Source organism: Gymnoscopelus braueri (genome assembly GCF_963280865.1).
Source record: "Gymnoscopelus braueri genome assembly, chromosome: 3".
NCBI classification, from domain to species: Eukaryota; Metazoa; Chordata; class Actinopteri; order Myctophiformes; family Myctophidae; genus Gymnoscopelus; species Gymnoscopelus braueri.
In genome coordinates this window covers 46,032,634-46,057,934 of record NC_137612.1, presented here as the reverse complement: position 1 = coordinate 46,057,934, position 25,301 = coordinate 46,032,634, and the positions used below count along the sequence as shown (strand labels likewise).

General features: G+C 41.0%; 1 protein-coding gene across 1 annotated transcript; it reads left to right on the top strand.

Annotated features, from left to right (window-relative positions):
* Positions 1 to 277: 277 nt before the first annotated feature.
* Positions 278 to 24,931, top strand: LOC308082567 (protein tyrosine phosphatase domain-containing protein 1-like). Its single transcript, XM_080424388.1, has 13 exons — positions 278 to 584; positions 4,264 to 4,362; positions 8,186 to 8,357; positions 9,003 to 9,083; positions 10,455 to 10,573; positions 14,997 to 15,134; positions 15,524 to 15,861; positions 16,261 to 16,477; positions 16,875 to 17,221; positions 17,725 to 17,922; positions 19,612 to 19,797; positions 20,960 to 21,070; positions 22,379 to 24,931. The coding sequence occupies exons 2-13, from the start codon at positions 4,272 to 4,274 to the stop codon at positions 22,490 to 22,492; spliced, it is 2,112 nt and encodes a 703-aa protein (XP_080280514.1). The 5' UTR covers positions 278 to 584; positions 4,264 to 4,271; the 3' UTR covers positions 22,493 to 24,931.
* The last annotated feature ends 370 nt before the right edge of the window (positions 24,932 to 25,301 follow it).

Sequence of the window (25,301 nt, the reverse complement as noted above, 5' to 3'; positions counted from 1 at the left end):
CAATTGGACTATAAATGTTAAGCTGGTAATGAATTATCTAAATCTGCAAACTAAAGTAAGCCTTAACTAAAGTTATCAAATGATTGCCATTTAGTAAAATGTACTACAACATTTGTCTCTGAGATGTAGTAGTAGTGTATAAAAAATGTAAAGTAACAACATCTCTAAATGGTACTTTACTTGAGTTATGCACTAAGTTACTTTCCACCACAGTGTGGGTTTGGATGTAGGTGGATGGAACAACTGGGTGTGGTCAAATGACATATGCCGCCCCTGGAACGTGTACCAAAGTAGCGAAAATAAGCGATCTACAAGCTCTCAACGCGCCGCAGCAAGACGCGTTGTGAGCTTGTAGATCGGCTGTTTTCAGCGCGCGGCACGGCGCGCGACCAAGTACAACTCAGGCTGCAACTGTGGCTAGCTGCTAGCTCAGCTAGCTGACCAAATGGACACGACTACGGGATGATTTCCTCGCAAATTTAAAATGGATAATATTAATTTGACAACGTGGCATCACCACGACTTTAGATAGATGTAAACGGACCATGTTAGAAACCTCACGCGGACACGACGACGAGAACAAGGTAAGGTTTTATAAGGCCCGCTCCGGCTAGCCTAGCAGCTAACAGGAGGAGGGTTGGACCGTATCTTTTCCCATAGCCCGTAGCGACGGTCGCGTTGCAATTGGCTGGCTCGTTGACAGGACAACCGCTGATAACGAGAGAAGTCGCGGACGCCACGGAAACGCCACCAGCCACTCACAGCGCGAGCCGTCCGTTCGGCCCATGGGAAGTTGTGAACTCTCCTCTTGACCATAAATAAGCTAGCATGCTGGTGCTAGTGTGTTAGCATGCAGCATCAGCACCCCCTCATCTTATTGGTTTGTGGCTGCTTCTGCATACTGTCTGTATTACACAATCAATTACATTCATGGTGTTTGTGTGTCTATGTATATGTGTATATACATGATAGATATGATAAACAAAAAATAATATATAAACAAAATTAAATATATAGCATGGCACAAATCAATGTCCCACAAATAGACAGCTGTGCATCCTGCAGTCATCCATTTGTGGACCCATCAGCAAGTGCAAGTTTGAAGGTGGTGTAATAGTGATATTGTTTTCTTAGAATATTATTGTTTTGGTAAAGGCATCATGTAACTTTACCATGTGTTTACATGAAAGAAAGGGGGGAAAATACCCACCTTTTTAAAGACATAGTATATGTAACCTTGCCCTGTGTTTACATAACATACTTATTTTTTTTACCCATGTCCCTCTATCTATACTATAGCAGCAGTTATCAGCCACTGGACCCAAATAATTCTGCAGAACGCCGCAAGACATATTCCCACTGGCAAGAAAACTACCATTAATTATTATCCGAGTCAGTGATAAGGGTGAAAAACCTATATAAGATAAGAATTCTATGGTTAATGACATCAAAAGCAACAGTATAATCCAGGAGCACATCCCCAATTAATTTACTGTCATTTTCTCAAGCATTTTACTAAGCACAGGGAGTATACTAATAGTAATACTTTGGGTAAGGGTATGATTTTTAGACTCTTTCCATGGCTCCGGACAGGTCCCACTATATGCACTATGCATCGATTTAAAATGTGCAATATTGGTTTAGAAAGCAGCCTAGCTGCAACCTTAAACACTTTTCCATCCAGGTTATCTATTACACCAGGGGATGTGTCATCTGAAAGAGAGAGCAACATCTTCTCCATGGTGTCTTGGTTAACCTTATCAAATGCAAAAACAGCAGGTTTTTATCTCTCATAATACTGTTAATAGTGTTGCATTTTAAATTTACCGTCTTCCAAAACAAACAAACCAAAATTGCTGGTATAGAGGGAAATGATTGGTAAAGAATGTATTTATTGTTTTGTTATGTAAACACAGGACAAAGTTGTATACTAAGACTTTAAACAATTCTTCATAAATATCATACTGTAAACATGATGTTCAACGTGCCACCTCCTGGTACCTGTGTCGCTGTGTGTCCTTTGTTTCTAGTGGCTGTCACATCCCACACACGTTGACTCACAGCTATCATGTGTAAACAGCACTCACCGCCTTCATATCCACTGATGGAACAACATCACAGTGAATGTCAGTCATGTTATGCTTTTGGGGAGCAACAGTTAATCCAACTATAAAATAGACAAAAGGAAGGGATACAGCGTTCAAGTCTTGTGAAGAGTTGATAGAAGGTACTCTTTGGTTCTAAAAAGAGGACAAAACATCCAATCAAAAACCTCTTTAGTTCTAAAAATGGGACAAAACATCCAATCAAAAACCTCTTTAGTTCTGAAAAGGGGACAAAACATCCAATCAAAAACTAAAATGAGTCCAAGGTACTCTTCATAAAGTTGACAAGAAAAGTGCGCTCCTTGGAGCACAGATCCTCGCCAGGCCAGGTTGCCTAGCCAGGGCAGGCAAAGTTTGTTAGGCAGTTATAGTCAATAGCCTGGAATGGAACTTGCTAAATCTGACAGATACATCATGATCACGTGACCACAAAGAACACACCCTACGGTTCAGGAGTTATAGGCCAAAGACTTAACTAAAAATACTTAACAACAGTACAGTACAGAACACAGTCACACAAAGTTCACAAACTCACACACATACTCTTAACTAAAACTTAACTGAACAGGAGCAAACTGACAAACAAAACCAAGACGATCCAGCAAGGAATAGAACATTATTAGCACAAATAGTTTAGTTAAAACAACGTAAACAGGGACTTTTCATGGTTGTGGTAATGATTCAACGTTGGCTCGTACATCTTCTGGGTTGTCCCACACAATCAGGAGGATCAAATGACCGTCTCTCCTCTCCTAAAGTTGAACTATTGTCTGCTTGGGCGCTTAGAGCGCGGAAGCGCAATGCTCGAGCGCATCTTTACCATAGAAATACATGGCTGAGAGGAGCTGGCATCTTTACCATAGAAATACATGGCTGAGAGGAGCTGGCATCTTTACCATAGAAATACATGGCTGAGAGGAGCTGGCATCTTTACCATAGAAATACATGGCTGAGAGGAGCTGGCAGATCAAAACCACACTTTCTGTGGACACAGCCTCTTATGCTTCTCAAAAAAGAAGAAATGATCGATTTTTATAATCGATTAAAAATGTATTAGGCTGATTAACTTTTGCGCCCCTAGTGAAGTGTCACACTTGGGTAACAACACTGTAGGACCATAATCCTCATTAGGGCTGTTGGTGTAACATGATGAGATAAAGCCTCACTCAGTGTGTCAGCGCAGTGTCTTACATGATGGCACTACAGTCACATGAGCTGTAATAAATCACATGTAAGCCAAGAAGCAACACAATACACCCAGCTAATAATAACTGTGGTCACATCAATCATTCATACTGTACTGTACATTTAATGTGTTGAATGTGTGTGGAGACGGTGTATAATGCAAGCTTGGGAGTTCCCAGTAGGGGTGCAAAAGTTACTTGAACTAATACTAATTGATTTAATTGATCATAAAAGCAATCTATACTGTAATAATATTATCAATTAATAATCCACCTCTATTTTGGGCATTTTATTGTAGGTGAAAAGTTTCAAAAAATAAAAATAAATGGTAAACAAAATATCTGATTGTAGATCGGCTACTTTCATTATTCTTGCACGACACAGTGGTGCGATTAAGTGGTTAAACGAATCATTGATATATTAAACACTTAAAAAATTTTTAAAAAAATATTCAAAAAACCCGGTTATGCGATTAAGCAAAAAGGTAATCGATACAATATTCGTTAATAACATAATCGATACGTAGCAGCCCTAGTGCAGGCACATGCTTTTTTAAGTTTATCACTCAAACCCTACTTTGTTGTATGTCGAAAATAGCAAAAAAAAATAGCAGATCTACAAGTGAGCTTAAGTACGTAAGTAGAATCAGGAACCAAGGGGTTGAACGTCTTTAATTAAAACAGTGTCAGTTTGCATTGATCCCTTCATCCTGTAGATAGTCATATCTTATCTGTGTCATGGTACGCCCATGCACTCCCAAAGGTAAAGTGTCTGTCCAGAGTGACACATGAGTCAGTGGCATAGTGGTTCCTCCCTAGAGCAGCTCCCCTGCCTGGCAACAGCACTCCTGCTGCTGCCTCTAAAACTCTTCATTGTTTGATTTATCAGCAGCACACCTTTAGCGTCTGATCGCCGACTCAATATTTTTTTCCCCCCATCTTTTGACACAATGTTTATTCCCCTTACCTCGCAGCACCGGCCATGGCAGCTGGTGTCAGTCTGCTGACTGGCCTGTCCTACACCAGCTCTGGAGCCTGCGGAGGGCAGAGCAGCACGGAGGACATGGAGGCAGGTAGGGCTGTCACCATTTCACATTTAAGTTGACGATGAATTGTCACTCAAATAATTGCGATTAGCGATTTGATTGAACATTGGAACATATGAATACATGTTTTATTTCTGTTTGCCATTTAGGCTTCGTAATAATACATTCCATAGGGCAGATATGACAAATAACTTCAATATACAAAGAAATTATTGACATATTTAATAATTGTATACGTGTAGAAATAGCAGAAATAGCTGATCTACAAGATGTAAGCTTGTAGATCAGCTATTTCTGCTTTTTTTTTTATATTCGGAAATGTGAACATTTTTCAACATGGAAACGATTATGACGATTATGCAAAAATACTTGCGATTATCTCAAATAATTGCGATTGGACGATTATGTAATAATTGTGACAGGCCTAGAGGCAGGTAGGAAAACACAACGAGCAACAGGCAGTGTTGCCATGTCTGCTTATTGCTGCATAAACGACTTTCGGCTCGTTTTCCTGTGTAGTTAAATATTGGAAGTTGCGGGTTGCGTTTTTTTGGGCTTGTTTCTAAAGTGTAGTTGCTTATTTGGGTTTGCTTCAGTTTAACCACTTACAGTTAACCCTACAGTATATACATTGGCTATTTGAAAATAGTCGATCTACAAGCTTGTAGATCGTCTATTTTCCCAAAATCGTGGAATTTTAGTTTTTTACAAAGCTGGAATGTTTTTGGTACATTTTACAACTCATCTTTATATGGGGATCACTGCCAAAAAAAAAAATCTGATGGGGTCTGGCCAAATACATTCTTCAATAGGGGGTCCCCAGAGTTACTACAGGGGGGCCACCAAATCTTTTTTTTTACATTACAGCATCACTATTCTGGGGGGAACATTCACCGATAATAGCCGATCTACAAGCTCACAACGAGTCATAGACACGTTGTGTATTTTCGGTGAAGGGATTTTGTATAAAAGGGAAATGTTTACTAAGTTTTGAGGGTTTAAGTGGCAACACATTATTAGAAAAGATAATGTGTAAACAAACAAACATTAATTTACGCAAAACTGATGATAGTGCTGTCAAACAAATCTATGAAGCTATCTATGAAATCTATGAAAAAGTTGAATCTGCAAGGGGGCCCTGCTTCATCTCTCTCAGCTAAGGGGTCCTTGGCCTGAAAAACATTGAAGACCCCTGCTCTCCTCTGACCTGTCTCTCCAGCTCTTTAGTAAACAGAAAATCCATTTTCATGTCGGAATACCAATTTTTATCTCTGATCAAGAGAGAGGACTCACACAGGATACAGGATAAACGAGTGAAATTAAATTGGAAGTGATGACACAAAGAAGTGATGAGACAAAATTGTAACTGGAACACTATAAAAATTTTAGCTGATAAATGGGTACTCTCTCCTGATTGCTGGAATTTGTAACACACCTGAAAATTGATTTTCGATTTATTAAAGACTGAGTCGCGCCGTAGCACCGGGCACCACGAAGGGTTAAGCCGCCCCTGGATGCAGTTACAGCCTGGAGTCAGACCTACTGCCTTGCAGCCAATGCTGTAAAAACAAAGGGTTATTAGTAGGGGTGTTGGAAAAAATCGATTCAAATACGAATCGCGATTCTACTGTTGGACGATTCAGAATCGATTCTCATTTAAAAAAAAATCGATTAAAAAAGGAGGATCTTGGATTTACCTTTGTGTGTTTACATTATTATCAGTTGATAAAACCTTTACAATTATAAAAGCTACATAAATGTACTCTGTTCTCATGCAGCAGATTGGAGTAGATCCTGAAATCCTATGTTTTGAATCAAGAATCGTTTTGAATCGAGAATCGTTTTGAATCGAGAATCGTTTGAATCGGAATTAATCACTTTTGAATCGAGAATTGTTTGTTTTAAAAAAATCGTGACCCCAAGAATCGGAATCGAATCGTGAGATAGCAGAAGATTCACAGCCCTAGTTATTAGTCTCAGGGAGCCTCAAAACAGAGCAATACCTCCTCCTATCGTTTTGAACAACCAAGCAGTAGAGAGGGTGGATACGTTCAAGCTCCTTGGTGGAATGCAGCTCTCCTCTGACCTGAAATGGGATGCACAGGTTCAGTTTATGCTGAAGAAGGCTCAGCCAAGGGTTCATTATATACGTGACCTTCATCAGACCAGTGCTGGAATACGCTTCACCTGTTTTATTTAGGCCGGCCTCCCAAAACACTTGATCCAGGATCTGGAAAGTCTGCAGAGAAGGTGCTGCTGCATCATTGGGATACCAACTAATTCCATCCCTACTCGGGAGGCGAGAAGAGAGGAGGCCGCTCAAAGAGAATTCAATCGACTACTGACAAAAGGGACCAGTCCAATGATCCAGAGCCTGTCTGCAAACACAAAGCGCTACAATTTAAGAAATGGGAGGACGGGACACTCACACAACCTGTTAGTCACACACAAAGGCACCAGATGTTTTTCCTCCCAAGAGCATACAAACTTTACCAGAAGTAATAGAAACGTTTTTTATTGTTTGATGTGTTTTGATATTTGATGATTTGTTTTTTTTAAATGTTATCTTCAAGTGGTCCTCTTGAATCTGTAAGAAACATCATAATTCATACTGTTATACAATATGCAATGATGTCTTCTAATAAATGTGAAACTTGAAACTGATTCACATCAATTTCATACTTTTTGAGTGGCCCCTCGTGCCCTGTGCATGGGGGCATTGTCATCATGGAAGAGACCACTCGCGCGTGCGAGTGCGTGCGTGCGTGCATGCATGCGTCCGTGTGTGTGTGTGTGTGTGCGTGTGTGTGTGCGTGCGTGTCAGACAGACAAACAAAGCTTACATGGACAGTCATTTCGTGGGTGTTGTGTGTGTGTGTTCAGATACTAATTACATGTTTGACCTTTAGAAAAACATGCAGGTCAGGGTTCCCACTGGTGCTGCAATTATTGATTATTGTCTCTATTATCCTATCCAAAACAATAAGCAAAAATAATGAACATAGCTGATTTACCAGCTCACAGTGTCTTGTTGATTGGGTATTTTTAGTATTTTTTTAATTGATTACATTATTAAAATCATAGATTTTCTTATAATCAATGAAATCTATTAGTTTGATTAACTGTTGCGGCCCTAGATCCCGCAGAACGCTGGGTCAGCAGATGTAATGACAGCTGCAGGAACTGTGTCACTGATGAATTAGTTAGCGACAGACAGAGGAGATGTTCACCAAGAGTTAACTTGAGATTCAAGGTGAAATGTCAGCTCAGACAAAGAGCAGTGAGCATTTGTCTCAGGGGCACTCAGGTGGCCCTGAGACAAAGGGGGTAATGTACTGCCCACCATCGTAGGGTCTAAGGGTAGAGTCTTTGAATCCACCGCGGTGCACCCGGTTTGGACGAACGTCTACTCTATATGAACACAATTAGCTGCGTTCGGGGGAGGGAAGCTGGGCGAGAGGGAGATATTTGTCACTTCACATACTCCGATGGAATGGGCGGCGGAGCTTGTCAGCGGGGAATGTTGAACGGGAGGAGTAGAACGGAGGCGCTACGTCCTCCCGGTGGGGGATCCTCACTGGCAGGTGAGTCAGTAGGGTACAACAGCAGTGACAATTACAAACAATGGGAGGAATTCATTGTCATAGCGACTTCTTCTTCTATCGGCTAATTCCCAATCGCCACAGCGGATCATCTGTTTCCAGTAACCTCCTGTTTGGCCTTCCTCTTCTCCTCTTACCTGGCAGCTCCATCCTCAGCATCCTTCTCCCAATGTACCCTCATCCCTTGGCTAAAAAAATAATTACCATAAAAAATAAATACATGTTGTTTTGTCTCCTCTTGTCCCCAGCCAACGCCAGGGTCCCCACAGCCAAATACACCAAGGTGGGGGAGAGACTGCGTCATGTGATCCCTGGACACATGCAGTGCTCCATGGCGTGCGGAGGCAGGGCCTGTAAATACGAGAACCCCTCTCGCTGGAGCGATGAGGAGCAAGCCATAAAAGGACTTTACTCATCCTGGTGAGCTGAAAGTGAAAGGAGGCTGAAAATATTAGATCTACAAGCTCGCAATGCGACGCGTAGTGAGCTTGTAGATCGGCTATTTTTGGAGATTGACACCGGCATGCATTGTCAAATATAAATCGGGCCAAAGTCTCGGCAACGGTGCTGTAAGTGATATATTATGGTTAAAAGTAAACGTTTTTTTTGTGTTAAAGTTAGTGAGAGTAACCATCGCTATAGAGTGTTTGTTCAGTAACAAATCCCCATCTCTCCAGCTCTTAAATAAACAGAAAATACATTTTCTGATTCGTTGCCAATTTCATCCAATCAGGAGAGAGAACCCATTTATCAGCTGACATTTTATAGTGTTCCCGTTCCAATTTTGTCTGCTCATTTCTTTGTATCATCACTTCCAATTTCACTCGTTTATCCTGTGTCCTGTGTGAGTTGTTTCTCCTGATTGGGTCAAATTGGTATCCCGACCTGAAAATGCCTTTTCAACCCTGTTACTGAACAAACACTTTATAGCAATGACTGATATAATACATAAATAAATACATCACTTACTTTGAATATTTGGTCATTAATATTATTATTAATGATTACTTACTAACTTTGCATGTAGTGTGTGTGTTTGAGTGACCTATTCATCTCTTTCTCCAGGATCACTGACAACTTGCTGGCTATGGCAAGGCCTTCCACTGAGATTATGGAGAAATATAATATAATCCAACAATTCCAAAGGTAAAGTTTTCTATTCTCTTACAAACAAGTTTTGTTTTGAAAAATAACATTTGAATTATAATGATCTTATCACCCTCAGGGGAGAAGTTTATGTTTTCGGCGGTGTGTCTGTCTGTCTGTCTGTCTGTCTGTCTGATCTTGCAAACGAACTAGAAGGTGTCATATCAGTGTTATATTTATTGTGCACGCTGCCAGAAGGCAAAGAAACTCAATAAGAGAACATTAGTCAAACATATTCCAAAATCACTGATCTAAAAGCGTGAGCTTGTAGATAAGTATCTCTTCTTTCAGCTAATCCGCCGCCACAGCGGATCATCTGTTTCCATCTGGTTCTGTTTTCTGTGTCTTCCTCTCTGACTCCCTCCTGCCACCTTTCTCACGTCATCCATAAACCTCCTATTTGGCCTTCCAATATACTGTATGGCCTGTTTTGTCCGCATTATATATGTTTTTATTATTGGTACAAGTCATTGTCAGTCATTTCTGTGTGTATTTAAGTTATCTGTCATATCTGCCCTGTGCAATTTTTCTTTACAAAGCCTAAAAGGCACACAGAAAAGTACTTTAGATTTATATATACTAAAAGACAATTAAATCATTAATCATGCAACAATGAATCGTCAAGTAAAATGTCATGATCGTGACAGTCCTACATGCCGCACTACTTTTAGATCACTGTCTAAAGATTGGAACTTAGTCCCCCAGACAGACAGAAAGATGGAGGCTGGTAGGACATGCATCCTACCGGAGATCCCTGCTCTATGGAGCGCACCTTTCTAGTTCTACATAGATCTGATGAGGGAAACCTTTTTTTTTATCCCCAGTGGGAAATTCAGTGGTCATAGCAACAACAGCAGTAAACATGAAATGCAGCTAGGTACACGTAAGAGTGCAGAGATAATACGATGACATAAATATGATCATAGAATCTGACACCAGACATCTGCACAGGGTTACGTTTTGACCAAGAGACTTCATCAGAGCATTAACGTATATATTCTATCAATTAATATAAGTATGAACGTACAATCTATCACCACCAGTGCATTATGCAATATAGATGTGACCAATGGATATATGAATGGACACATGCACAGACCATCAACTATCATCTTAAAGCAAGGGTGACACTTTAAAAACAGGTATAAATTCAGAGGTGAAGTGGGGTAAAAAACTTTAAATCTTTAAGAAGCAGGTAGTCAGTAGCTGGACAAATATATTTCTAGAACCCAATGCTGCTGGATAGACCCAAGGCTAAGCCTCTCTAATGAAGCCCCTGGGAACGTGACAAATGACACAACCTAGTCTGTTCCCCAGAGAGTGTGGATATAATGCTGACATGACATGGTCATTTCCCCCTCCTGCACACAGGTGTGGTTTGAAGACGGTGATTAACTTGCAGCGCCCCGGAGAGCACGCTAGCTGTGGCAACACACTGGAACCAGAGAGTGGCTTCACCTACAGAGCTGAGTCCTTCATGGAGGCTGGGAGTGAGTGTGTCCGCATGCACATTATCATCATCATCAACGCATTAAGACCTACCAATGCCTTCTAAATCAGTAGTTCTCAAACTTTTTTTGTGCCAAGGACCCACAAATTAATATATATTTGGCCCCCATCTGTTTTGTGCCAGGGACCCCCAGAACAGAAGATTTGTGTAAAAAAAAAAAAGCAGATGTACAAGCTCTGTATGCACTGTGAGCTTGTATATCTGCTATTTTTGAATAGCCATCGCAAAAATCTAAAATGACACAGATGCTTTCCCAGTTTTAATGGGTTAAGGGGCCGTGACCACCAAGGTGTTTTTTCCCCGGGTGAAAACACCAAGGCGCTCGTCTGAAAACACTTCCAAACGCCCGATTTCTGCTCTCAGCAAGCAGAGAAAAACACCACACGTGAGTGTGCGAGTGCAACATAAACGCTCTGCACCTCGTCACATTGCTTGAGTATCCAAAAAGTTTCCCATATCAACTAATCAACGTGAAAAAAATGTAATAGTTTTTTTTTCTATTCAAATAAATCAATAAGTCCGTAACCACTTAAGCCCTTTGTTGTACAATAGTGTTGAGCAAAAATAGCAAGCTCACAACGTTTCGAGGTGAGACACGTTGTGAGCGCCTGCGTTGCAAGCATTGTGATCTGTTTTTGAAAATCGATTACTTTATTAAAATCGATTAAATAGATTAGTTCGCAGTGGCACCCCTACCATTGTCCCAACGGTCCTGCCATTCTCTGAAAGAGTGTTGTAAACCTTCAACTGTGTGATGATTCATTTCATGTTATTAAAGGTATCATGACATTCATTTTCACTTTTTTTATTTTCAATGTTTTATTTGGGGTTTTATGACCTCAATTACACCCAAAAAACCTGAACTTAGAACATTCAGTGGATTTTCTGTGGTCTGGGGTTTTCTGAATAATTAGGCTGAAAAGTAATCTGAGCTTGGCCCTTCGACAGTGAGGTCACAGTCGATTAATCCCGCCCACTCTCCTCCTCGCCCCTCCCCTCCCCTATCCTTTCCTTTGGGGGGGGGCGGAGCAGAGGCGATGATTGACAGGCAAAATCCCTCACCAGCGACACCCGCAGGCAAAGATTTATTTTTTCATTGCAGTTGAAAAGGCTTTAGAAATGTGAGAGAAAAACACCTGCCATGGATCACTGGAATGGAATTTTCACTTAAAACTTTTTGTACACTTTTGAAGGACCAGGACAAAGACTTTGAATGTGGTGTAAAAGTGAATGTCATGAAACCTTTAAAGAATTAATCTACCTCAATTGTTGAATGGAGACAGCAGTGTGCACAACGAGTTGACCCTCTCAACACTTCTTTTACTTTCAGTCCAAACCCAATACAAACCTCTTGAAACCTGACATTATAGCAGACAGTCATACAGTCGGTTACATGAAGGCACATGGAGATGCAAGTGCTATAAAAATCACTGTTTCTCAATGTCGGGCCAGGGGACCACCAAGGGTCCAAATGGACGGTTACAGGACTGTAAGGTAACTCTGAGAATGTAGTTTTGTACAAATGGAACCAAATGGACCCTTGGTTAAAGAGGAAGATTTTGCAGTGTAGATTGGGGATCCCAGTGATACAAACAAAAAAAATATAAAATGGGGGTCTCTGGTCTAATGCAGGGGTCTTCAACCTTTTCAGGCCAGGGACCCCCAAACTGATGGGGAGACGGAGCAGGGACCCCCTACCTCGTAGGGTAGGGGGGGCTACCACATATATTGTATATTTATGTATACTATTGCGTTTTATATTGCCTGCTCCTATACGCACCTGCCCCAGTAGGTGTGCAAAATAAAAATGCTCTACAAAATATGTATAAACAAACCATGTTATTGTGCATTGTGCCTCCATTTATCTGTTTGCTATGGATTCATGTTATGTTTAAAGACAATTTGACATTTTGGGGGAAAAAAAGTAAAAAAAAAAATCAAATAAGAATATTTTTTAATCAAACAACAATTTCGCGGACCCCCTGCAGTACCTCCGTGGACCCCCTAGGGGTCGCGGACCCCCTGTTGAAGACCTCGTAATGCATATCAAACTGTGGGTCCTTGAAATGAAAAGAAGTTGAGAATCACTGCTATAAATGAACATGTTTTTTTAATCACTTCATTATAGTTTGGCTGCAGTCAATTTAAGATTTGCCTGAGTGAGTAGCAGCAAACATGTTTTCTTCTTGCACCTTGACATTTTGTGATAGATTCCATTAGTCATGTATAGACGATTTGTGACAATCTCCAATACTGGCACAAAAGCTCAATAAGATCATCCAGTAGAGGGCACTGTTGTATCAAATTTCAGTCTACAGGGTTTAGCTAGTCTGTGGAACATCCTTGCCCACTGATAGGCCATCAAAGAGTTCACACACATTACAATTCTACACATGTATTTGTCATTGTATTTATTTATTTAATTATTATGCACATTGATGTTATGCTCCAAACTAGGTGTTGCTGCGCACAATTGGCATTAACCCTTGTAGTGTAGTGTAGTTTTCTTTTAAACGTATTATGTGAAACATTACTGTGATTATGCTTAGACTGTTTTAATCTATTTTCCATTGATTTCATTCTGATGCTCAGAAGTTATGTGCTAACGATGATGCGCACCCAGGTGCTGCACATATAAATGAACTCCTAGTTCTCTTGCAATGTATTTATTGTTCATAGTCCCTGATAAATAAAGAAACAACTAGAAAATGTGCTCCTCGGAGCACAAGTCTCCGCCAGCAGACTATAGCAATTATATTATCATAGCAATAACTAATGAGATACAGTAGAGTAAAAGATATATATTTTAGTTAAATAAAAAGGTGTATGTTAAAGAAATATTTATTTAAAAAAAAATGATTTAAAAATCTATCATATGGGAGTCGTCATAATTGACTGGTTTGTTCAAATACTTGTCTGTCTTCTTCATCTTCATTGTCTTGAACAGTTTCAGCAGTTGATTGGTGTGTTTGATCAGCTTTGGCCTTCTGCGCCTTTGTTTGACCAATGTTAGGTGTTCTCAGAGGGACACACACACGCACGGACGGGTGATTTGGACTAGAAGATACTGTTCCAATCAAGACTGATTGATCCTGTCTTACCTCGCTTCAAAAACGTAAATGTTTTTTTGAAGTGACACACCTATTTATAGAATTGTATTTCGTCATGCATTCCTCTAGCCAATCAAAGGCATTGGTGTCAACATATTAATACGTATTAAGATTTCGGTCTTGTTGTGGGATCAATTCAACTCTAGTCCTCTTCTACGTTACAATTGTAGATGAGTATGCTTTCTTAGCTTTGGCCTTCTGCGCCTTTGCTTGACCAATGTTAGGTGTTCTCAGAGGGAAACACACACGCACAGACGGGTGACTTGGACTTACTGATGGTACTGTTCCAATCAAGTCTGATTGATCCTGTTTTACCTCACTTCAAAAAGTAGGGGCTTTTTGAAGTGACACACCTATTTATAGAATTTTATTTCGTCACGCGTCCCTCTAGCCAATCAGAGGCATTGGTGTCAACAAATTGACACGTGTCACGTGGAGCTTGCCCAATGTTAGCTTGGCTAACAATGTTTGCTCACACAAAGCGAAAACATATTCTCCACCTTCGGCGGAGACAATAAATGAATGAATGCATTAGGAGGTTTAGGCTGTAATGAGACCCCAGGACTTTCTGGGAAGAGTTAATCTCAGGTAATCTAATGTATAATTCACCTGGTAGAACGATCACTTTGCGTTTTTCCTCTTACCTCAAGGGATTACGTGCTTTACACACCGTATGTCCTCTGAGCTTTGAACTCTTCTAGGGCTGTGCCATATTTATGGGCCAAATCAAACGTACAATCAAATATCCCAATGACAATATTGTGACAATATTGTGAGGATGGCTATCGGTGCTTCATCAAAATATTTACCCAACGATCGTAATGATAAAGTGACACTTTTTACTTGTGTCCAAGTGGCAGCCTGTAGCGTCCCATGTTGGGAAGGAATGCGTAGCTGCGTACCTGTGGCCCATGATGACTCAATACAAATGTTGGCTCCGACATAATGAGGTGCGATGGCCATGCTGTCGAATCAGCACCGTCCGAGATGCATACCGACAGGGTGGGAAAGACATGGTTAGTTTCAGTGGTGGAAAGTAGCTAAGTACATTTACACAAGTACTGTACTTGAGTAAAGTTTTGAGATACTTTTACCGTACTTAAGTACGTCCATTTTTTCAATACTTTACTACTACTACTCCACTACAAAGGCAAATATTGCAGATTTAGATTACTATTGCAAAACATACATTCAGCTCTATTTTATTCTTCGTCAATAAAAAAAATAGCAGATCTACAAGCTCATTGAACCAATTATGTAGCCGCATGTTGACTATTTTGTCCTTTTTTCCAGTTTACTTCTATAACTTTGGATGGAAGGACTACGGCGTGGCCTCGCTGACTACCATCCTGGACATGGTCAAAGTCATGTCCTTCGCCATCCAGGAGGGCAAGATGGCCGTCCACTGCCACGCTGGTCTGGGAAGAACAGGTCTGGAAAGATAACACACATCATTCATTAACCCATTAAGACTGAGAAAGTGTAGTGTCATTTTAGATTTAACCACTTCAACCATTATTTTTTACACTTTGGCTATTCAAAAATAGCAGATATAGCTTGTAGATCTGCTATTTTCTTTAAATCATGAAAATGTATGTGTATTAACTTAGGGTTAGGTTTAACTTAGAGGTCAATTTGGATCCATTTGTACACTCAGAGTTATGGTGGTCCTTGAAATTTAAAAGTTTGAAAACAGCTGGTATTGTAATTGTATAGCAACAAATTGTAAGTTGAGGAATAAAAGTAAAGCACTTTGAATCGTACTTACTGTTGAAATGTGCTATACAAATAAACTTGCCCTTGCCTTGCCTTGCCTATAGGTGTGCTGTTGGCGTGTTACCTGGTGTTCACATCCAGGATGAGCGCTGACCAGGCCATCCTGTTTGTGCGCGCCAAGCGTCCCAACTCCATCCAGACGCGCGGCCAGCTGCTCTGCGTCCGCGAGTTCGCCCGCTTCCTGGTGCCGCTCCGGAGCGTGTTCCCCGCCGCCGAGCCCGACGCCTGTGCCGTCACCCTGCCGCAGTACCTGGCCCGCCAGCGCCACCTGCTGCACGGCTACGAGGCGCGCAAGATGAAGAACGTGCCCAAGATCGTGCAGCTGGCGTGCGGCCTCCTGCTGGACATCGCTGCCGACCGGCAGCCTGCGGTGGAGGAGGAGGTGATCGGCTGTGTTTTTTACGTTCCTCAAGTAACACCGTAGGGCAGGGGTCTTTGACGGGGGGTCCGGGACCCCTAGGGGGTCCTCAGAGATACCGCAGGGGGGCCGGCAAATCTTTGTGTGATAGGGACTTTTTTATATTACATTAACCACTTGAGCCCTCGCAACACTTTTCTGGGGGGAACATTAGCCAAAAATAGCAGATCTACAAGCTGTGGAGTTGCTTCTTCCTTTAACAACTAACTATTGTGTTGCTACTCTGCTAAGAGTCTTAGCTGTATCTTACTGTACTACTTCTACTCTGTACCTGTACTCTCTTTAACTGCTGCTCTGCCTCTGGCGACTGAATCTGCCCCGTGGGATCCATGTTTATATCTATCTATCCATATGTCTATCTAGGTGCTGGAGATTCCAGACCTCACGGCAGAGGTGGAGAAGACCGTATCCCAGCAGGCACTGCAGCAGCTGGGGAAGGAGATGAGGGTTAAAGGCATCCCGGTGCCTCCGCCCTGCACCTCCGCTCCGTTTCACAGCCAGCCTCTTGGTGGAGACAACGAGCTGGACCCGCTCTGGAGACTCCAGAATGTAGAAAGCCCCCCGACATGTCTTCTTTCAGGTAGGGTTGCTGCAACCATCAATCATTTTGTATTACTTATTCGATTAATGTAATAATACAGAATGCATTTTCTTTGATTATTTGTTTTATTTCTTATATATCGATGAATTGACGCAACAACGTTTTTATAGATAGTTTTATAACTGACTACAAAGATTAGTCTGATTAACCACTTAAGCCAGAGAAAATAGCTGATGTACAAGCTCACAACACGTCATGATGTGACAATTTTTTTAATGTTTTGAATGTTTTTGCACTTTTTTATCTAAATGTATAATGACATGCCCAAATAGGGATCAATTATTAGTCTATTTTTATTAGATTATCGACTATCAATTACTTTTCATAATCAATTAAATCGGTTAGTTCGACCAACTGTTGCACCCCTGCGTTCCAGGCAAGCGGATCCTCAGCTACAGTGATTCGGCCCTGTACAAGCTGGGCCGAGGAGCATGGGACGCCTGCCAGCTCCCAGTCAACCAGCTGAACAGAGGTTACTGGTCTGTGAACAGCCTTACAGACGACGTCCACACCGCATTCCAGGACCTGCCCACTCAGGACCATGTCCACACCGCATGCCAGGACCTGCCCACTCAGGACCACGTCCACACCGCATGCCAGGACCTGCCCACTCAGGACATTAATAGCAGCAGTCAGGGTCCAATCTCCATGTCTGCCAACCCTGCTGGCTTGCAAAACACTGATGCCAATCCAAACACTGTATACCATTGTCAGTGGAGGAAGGTATATTTACTCAAGTACTGTACTTAATTATTATTATTTTTGTTTATACTTTATCTGTGGATTACCACAGTATTGTTTTATACTTTATGCTTCTACTCCACTGCATCTCAGAGGCACTCACACGATGCGACGCGCAGTGAGCTTATTATAGATTGGCTCGACAAGCTTGTAGATTGGCCGTTTTCAAAAAGGTTTAACTCATTTGCAACAATATTTCTACATTTACATTGATCTACAGGCTTACAACGCGTCATGAAGTGACGCGTTGTAAGCTTGTAGATCAGTTATTTCTGTAATTTACATGTATAAAATTATTAAATATGTCAATAATTTATTTTGTATCTAAGTTATTTTTCATATCTGCCCTGTGCAATTTTTGATTACGGAGCCTAAAAGGCAAACAGAAATTGTATTTGTATTCATATGTCCCAATGTTCAATGCCAAACACACGCAATTATTTGAGTGACAATTAATCGTCAACTTAAATTTGTAATGGTGACAGACCTACGGGGAGCGAGGCAAATGCACAGAGAGAGTGGTGGCCGGGGAGCGAGGTGAATGCGGGGAGAGAGCGGCCAGTGGTCCCTTCATCACGTCACAGTCGGAGCTCACAGCGGAGGCCAGGCGTCTGCTGGTAGCCAGAGCACTGGCCATGGACCTGAGAGACCAGGACCTGAGCTACAAGGTGACCACGTGGCAGGTAGGACACCTCTTTGAACCATGCATTCAACTTTGGCTTGGAACTAGGGATGGGACCGAAAGTCGACTCGATATCGAGTTATGCTCGTCACGACTCAAAAAATAGAACATATATTTTTTATTTTTTTATAATAAATATTTTTTGTATAAAAATGTATGTTTTGTAATGGCTTGTTCAAAAACATTAATATAAACGTTACTGTTTCAAAATAGCCAGTTCAGTTCAGTTCAAAAAATAAATGATCAAATATTTTCCAAATGAGAGAGGAACGTGTGTGTGTCTGTGTTTGTCCGGTCTGCATGGTCGTGTGTGAGTTGGCTAGTCCTGCTTGTGCAAGCTTGAGCCCCATAGAGTTGAGCCCGCTTGGAAATTGCAGCATAAGAGTGAGGTGTGGGATAAAACAGTGCCATGCAAATTCTGCAACACAAAGTATGCGTATCACTCGTCGTTCAGTGATGCCAAATCATATTAAAGCGAGACACCCGGTCCCAAGCCTCTTCACCCAAGCAAAACAGAATGGCAGACTTCACCGTGAAACCTCGCCGTTGTCGATGACCGGCGGGCAGAAAAGATCACTGATTTGACAGCCAAGATGATAGCCGAAGATATTATGCCTACTATTAGCGTTGTCGAGGGGAAAGGCTTCCGTGAGCTGATAACATTTTCAGAATACACCGTGCCCTGTCGCCAAACAATGACAGCGCCACGAGAGAGAGAACGTACGCTGAGGTAACCGGGACGATTGCCCCAAAACACACTCGCCCCCATTTTTTACTGAGGTTACGTGTAGGAGTAACTGGCGGCGACCATTCCCATTTGATCCGGTAAGATGTTATAAAAGTTTATATGAGGCCATATAGCTACATATTGAACGTGTTGTGTTGTTACTATTATTATTTGGCATCGGGACGGAGAGCTCAGTCTGACATTATTCCAGCTGTCAAACGTCAGCCTCGTTAGTTAGGCTGCTGTAGCCTACGGATTAAACAAGTGTTCAGTGTTTAATAAACACAAGTTTACAAAATAAAGTGTAATTTTTATTATCATTAGGGCTTTGATGCAAATTCTAAACATGATGGGTGCAGCTGCAGAAGTTGTGGCGCTTAAAGGAAAGCTTAAGTCTCTCCACTTAACTGCTGCACAGCTAAATTAATTAATTAATTAATTTTAAAAAAATCGATCGACACATCGATTATTGCCCTCGACACGTCGACTCGCAAAATATGAGTCGTTTCACATCTCTACTTGGAACCAAATTCTTTAATCTCTATTAACCCAACCTTATCAGGTCATGGACCCACCTGAAAATCTCGAAAGCATTCTGGCGTACATTTGCAGAGCGTGTTTATTTTAATGATCAATCAAGCGATTGTGTTCCAGCTTGGATCAGTGGACCCAACGTAGTATACTATAAGTTCCTATTTATCGGTATCACAATGAAAACTCAAGATTTTTAAGAAAAAATACAATGTTGTTTTTGTTTTTTTTTGTCATTTATTTTTGGAGCCCACTTGCAATATCCTCACGGCCCACAGGTTGGGAATCGCTGCCCTATATACTTCGTCGTACGACAAATATGTTTGAAAATATATATCTCAGTCTCAGTCTGGATTCCAGGCTAACAGGCTGGCCATGGACAGAGATGCTCTGGTTCTATCTGGTCATGTAGCGTTGTCTCTGTGTCCACAGACAGAGCTGAACTCCAGGGAGGGAGCGTGGGACAGGCTGACCATGGAGAGAGATGCTCTGGTTCTATCCGGTCTCATGTGGTCCTGGCTGGAACAGCTCAGGGACCCGCTGATCAGCACCGAGGACATCCAAGCCCTCACAGAGAAGAACTACAACCCCCAGCATGCTTTGGACTCCCTGGAAACGGTATAGCTGTCTTACAGTGTTTTGGTTTTGGTTCACAGTCAGACAGTTAAATGTTCACTCGGGTTGTACTGTGTGCCAGCATTGGGTCCAGATGGAAATGCTCTCTAGCCCCATGTTTCTGTTATGTCTTTTTATGTGAAAGCTTTAAAAAATTACGTACCGTACAAGCTCACAACGCGCCCTGAGTTTTATTTGATGATAGGATATTTATTGTGAGCTTTCACTGAAATTGGTCTTGCGGCACAGCAGCCTTGTATGCAACACATAATACACACATTCGACATAACAAACAAAAACATACATACATAAAAACATGAAGACAAGAGCAATGATGTCCATTGTTCTGCGTACCCCTGGACAGATTCTAAATGTAGCCTCAAAATCGACTGTTGAATTCTTAAGTCTGACCGTATTGAACTTTGGAAGCTGTATCTTCTTCCTGAAGGTAGCAATTTATATTCCCCATTCAAAACATGGCTAGTTTGAAGTGATATTCCATGCCAACCTTAGTATACTGTTATCATATGAAGCTGTAAGAGTCTCTGAAGTGGTTGTTCAACAACCTTTGAACAAATGTTCAGTTGTTGCAACAGTTGTGACTTTTAGGCAACACTCACTGGAACTATCTAATAGAGAGATCATAACAGTATCATCAGAGTACTTTAGAATGTATTGGTCTGGTGTATGTGTCTGCTGAGGAGATGGTTCTGTTCCCTTTCACCCTTTGTACTCTAAGAAAAGATGCATACCTATGAATTGGATATGGATTCAGTTCCAACTGTACTGTGTTTAACTCCAGAATATCAGACTGTATTGTATTGAAAGCTGATGAGAAGTCTAAAAAGAGCACTCTTGCGTGATTCTTATTAGACTTGTCCAGATGTTTTTTAATTAAGTGGACTAGTGTGACACGCATCCTCTGTACCGCAGCCCTTCTTATATGCAACCGGATGGGGATCGGATTTGTCTTTAGTTATACGAACGAGATGTTGTAAAAGTATTCTTTCAAGTGATTTCATAATCACTGAAGTGAGCGCTATGGGTCTAAAATCCTTGTGTTCTTTTGGACATTGGATTTTGGGTAATGGTTTTATGTGTGAAGTTTTCCAAGACAGACAATGTAAGTGAATTGTTGTTGTTGTGTTAATTGTGTTGTCTACAGGGACACAGGATGACCTTACTGTGTATCCTGGACTGTGCAGCGCATCTGCAGACCATCCCCCCCGATGTGGAGAACTCTTTCCTCAACCAAACTATAAAGGTGTTTACTAAGGTGAGCGTTTCCATATCACCACATCTACAAGCATCATGTCTACAACTTCACTGCTTTGGTCTGACACAGTAAACTCTTTGAGTTAAATTAAACCTGCAATCTGTAACTTCCACGTCCTACTCAGGTTTCCCACATGAGAGATCACATTTCTAACACTGAGCCAAGAGGCAATTCCTCCACTAGTTATTAAAATATTGCAATAAGCCACACCAGGCCATGGTTTACCAAGGATTTTGGAACGGCTAATCCGACCCCAATAATAATATTATTTCATCCCATGGGGGAAGTTCAGTTTTCAGCTTCTCCCATCCGATTGCTACCCAAGTGGTCAGACTTGAGTGCAGGGGGGAAGAGGTTAGGGGTTAAGTGTCTTGCTCAGGGACACCTCGACACATTGCCGGTGCCGGGAATCAACCCTGGGACCTTCTGTTTCCCAGGTGGCCTCTCAACCCATTCAGCTATGGCCGTCCACAAGAACTTGAACATTTGGCTGTTACAGTGTGGCCCTCTTAGCCATTCTAAAATCACGGTATACCACGGCCTTGCGTGGGTTATTGCTTTTCTAAAATGGTTACGTATCCCAATTAAAACTGTTTTTAATAGCAATTTCACTAATAATGTCTACAATAAATGAGTGGATGGCATAGTACGCTACATGGTATCTGCGTTGTTTTAAAGTCATTTGTAAAACATTCCTCTTACCTTGCCATTTGACAAACTAAATTGTGAACGGTAAAATATCCATGGAGCACAACGATGAATACTGTAAACAAGATGTGGGCACAGTGAGGTCCTAGGTGTGTGTTTATAGAGTATTTTACCCAGAACTCAGCCAATTAGAATCAAGGACTGGACTGACTTACTTACTTGGGGGGGGGGGGGGGGATTATCCCGACAGGAGCATGCCGTTGGGATAATCCATTCCATAGTTATGGGCAGTTGAATGTGGCTTGTTTTCGCCAAAAACAACAGAAAGCAGAGAAAATTTGACTTTTATAAATCCTATAATACTGAACGAGACCAGCTTCATTTAGTTGTAATCACTGGATTTCTGGGCGTGCTTGGTGATCATGGGATCATTCACAGGCTGCGGAAGAGCGCCCTCTATCGTAAAACCACTGAAAACACAAAATTGCGTCATTGGCGTGTGTGAGCCACTGCAAAATATGACGAGAAATCTCGTCATTGGCAGTCAAAGAGTTAAACTAAGTTTCGGATTGCAGCTTAAAATGAAGACTGAGCATTTCAAGGTGTATGTATGTATGTATAGTAACATACAGTGTCACGTTTTTGCTGTTCCCTCTCTAGATTGCATCAGAGAAGAACCAGGATTTATACGACACGTTGAAAGCCATCCTCACGCCCGTTCTGCATGAGATGCGTGAGAAAGCGCTGGAAGAGGACCACTGCTTCACCAGCTAAGTTTCACTCTGGACTTTTGGGGCATTACATTAACCACTTAAACGCATTTTTTTTTACTTAAGACGCACGGCGGTGTACTAGTGTATTTCAAAGAATAGCAAGGATACAGGAGAGCACAAGCACACGGTGTGTGCTTGTAGATCTGCAATTTTCTATATTTTTTAAAATATATTTAAACAAATGTTTCGCCTTTAATGTTAAAAAAAAAACAAAAAAAAACAGGGATGCCAGGTTGAAAGTCTTTAAACTGGTTCCTCAAATCAGACAATGCTGGCTAAAGCATTTAATTGTTTTTCTTTTTGTTCCCTTTGCCTTTATGTGTAACAAAGCACTGCCATTCTATATGTTTTAATGTGCCACAACGTTATTTAAAAGCTTTGCTTTGTCATCAAGTGTCCTGCTCTACTGTAATATTTAAGATGGTTTGCGTATTACCATTTGTGGACAGTAACTAAGTACATTTACTTGAGTACTGTACTTAATGCAATTGGACACTTTGGTAGAGGTTTGGTTTGTGTTCTTACCTTGTCATGATTTAATGAGTCCATAATGTCACTCCGTTGCGCAGCTGATTAGGAATTAATCATCCAAAAATAGCGTCTAATTGACTTCCATTGTACGATAGAACAGCTACCAAAGCCATTTAGTGCACAAAATAACTCAAACAAAGCTGATTCTGAAAATGTAGAACAGGCTCTTCAAATAGTTATATCAACATGAAGTATAATTGTTTGTTTAAAACATTCTCTGTACTGTGTTTTGTGATGTTATACATTTGTCAGAATCCTCTTTTTCGCATTCATTTGTATGCTAAAAGTGAGACTTTGAGAGCTGTTTTAAGTCAATGAGATGCCATTTTTGGATGATTAATTTCTAATCAGCTGTGCAACGGAGTGATATATCTTGCCAATTGGACTAATTATTAGATCATGACAAAGTACTCAACCCTAACCTCTACCAAAGTGTTCTATTGCTTTAAGTAATTTTAAAAGAAGGTACTTTAACTCTAGTTAAAGTGCTGGCCTCAAGTACTGGGGTTGAGGACTTTGTCCACCACTGTGTATTACTTTATGGTTAGAAATGAGTCAATTAAATGTTCTACTTTCAACATGTTGGACCCAGTTGTTAACGCTGTTGAGGGAGGGTCTCAATTACAACCAAAATATGTTTTTTTTACACTGTGCAAACGTAAAAATGTGTCTTATTTATTTAAATATAAAATGAGCAATGGAAAAAACGTCTATGAATGTTATAGCATAGACTAGAAGACAAAAGGCAGGATGACTTAGTTTTAACTAGAATGTGAGGGGTTTTGTCACAAAGAACGAAATGCAAACTGTTATTGTCATGCAAATTAGGTGGTACATTTACATTTGCTTTTCCTTGCATTTTTATGTCCTTATTTTAAGAATAATGTGCGCACAAAAAAAGACATTTATCTGAGTGTAACAATGTATTGTAAATTAATTTGTAAAAATGTCAACCGGCCTCCACTTGGAGATGCTGTCTGCCTCAACCTGTCTGAAATTACAAGGAGTATAAGGGAAAGGTTTTTGTAAAAACTTTTTTTTAAGCTTCAACTTTTTGTCAAAAAGTTACAGCTCTATATTGTGATAGTAATTGTTGCTATAGAGTGTTTGTTCAATAACAGGGGCCTCCACGGCTCTATAAACAGAACATATATTTTCAGTTTGCGATACCAATTTCGTCCAATCAGGAACGAGAACTCAAACAAATCAGATTCAATTTTACAGGGTACCATTTCCAATTTTGCCTGCTATTGTTTTTTGTTTTGTTTCATCACTTCAAATTTCACTTGTTTATCCTGTATCATGTAGACGTTCTCTCTCCTGATTGGATCAAATTGGTATCACTTACCACCACCCTCAAGCCTATTCTATAGTCTGTACTACGACGGTGTCGCTTAACCAAACCGAACAGATCTACAATCTAACTAACACGTTGTTAGCTTGTAGATCTGTTGTTTTTTTGATAAGTGAAATCCTGGTGTGATGCATATAAATGAAGCCTTACTGTAATAAGCTGCTGTCTATACTGTACTGTACGTCTGCCTGCGTGTTCTGTGTTCAGCCAATGCCCAATTTATGCTCCATCGTACCACGATGTCGCACGGCGTAAATAGCCAATCTATAAGCTCGCTACACGTCACGGATGCGACGTGTTGTGAGCTTATAGATCGTCTGTTTCTGGCGCGCGACAACGTCGTATGACTAGTATGAAGTATAAGTCGGGCTTGAGAGGCTTTGACCTCTCTGGACTCGATAGAACACCGCTGACCCTGCTCAAACTCTTAAAAGGAAATAATAATAATAATAATAATAATAATAATGAATACTGTGGGAATTTTCACCATGCACTACTATTTTTCATTTGTTACATTATTACGCGTCTTACTTGACAATAAAACTTTAAGTCATACTGTAACAGTCATTTTAGTGTTGTCTTTTTGGGGGATACCTCTGGTCCATACGGTCTGTTAACTGTGGTTCCCAGAATTCAGTTTTAAACAAAGCTAGAGAAGTACCGCTCCAAATGGAATGTTACAGAGGTCTAATTTTTCCTCGTCAAGTGCAGACAACATGCATTCACCGGCCGTGTTATTAGGTACACTTTGCCAGTACCAGCGTTGGACCCCATTTTGCCTTTAGAACTGCCACAATCCTCATAGATTCAACAAAATGCTCATTTGGTGCTAAGGGGCCCAAAGTATGCCAAGAAAATAGCCCCCCCCACACCACCAGCCTGAACTGTCGATACATGGCAGTATTTATACATATATTTTTAAAGA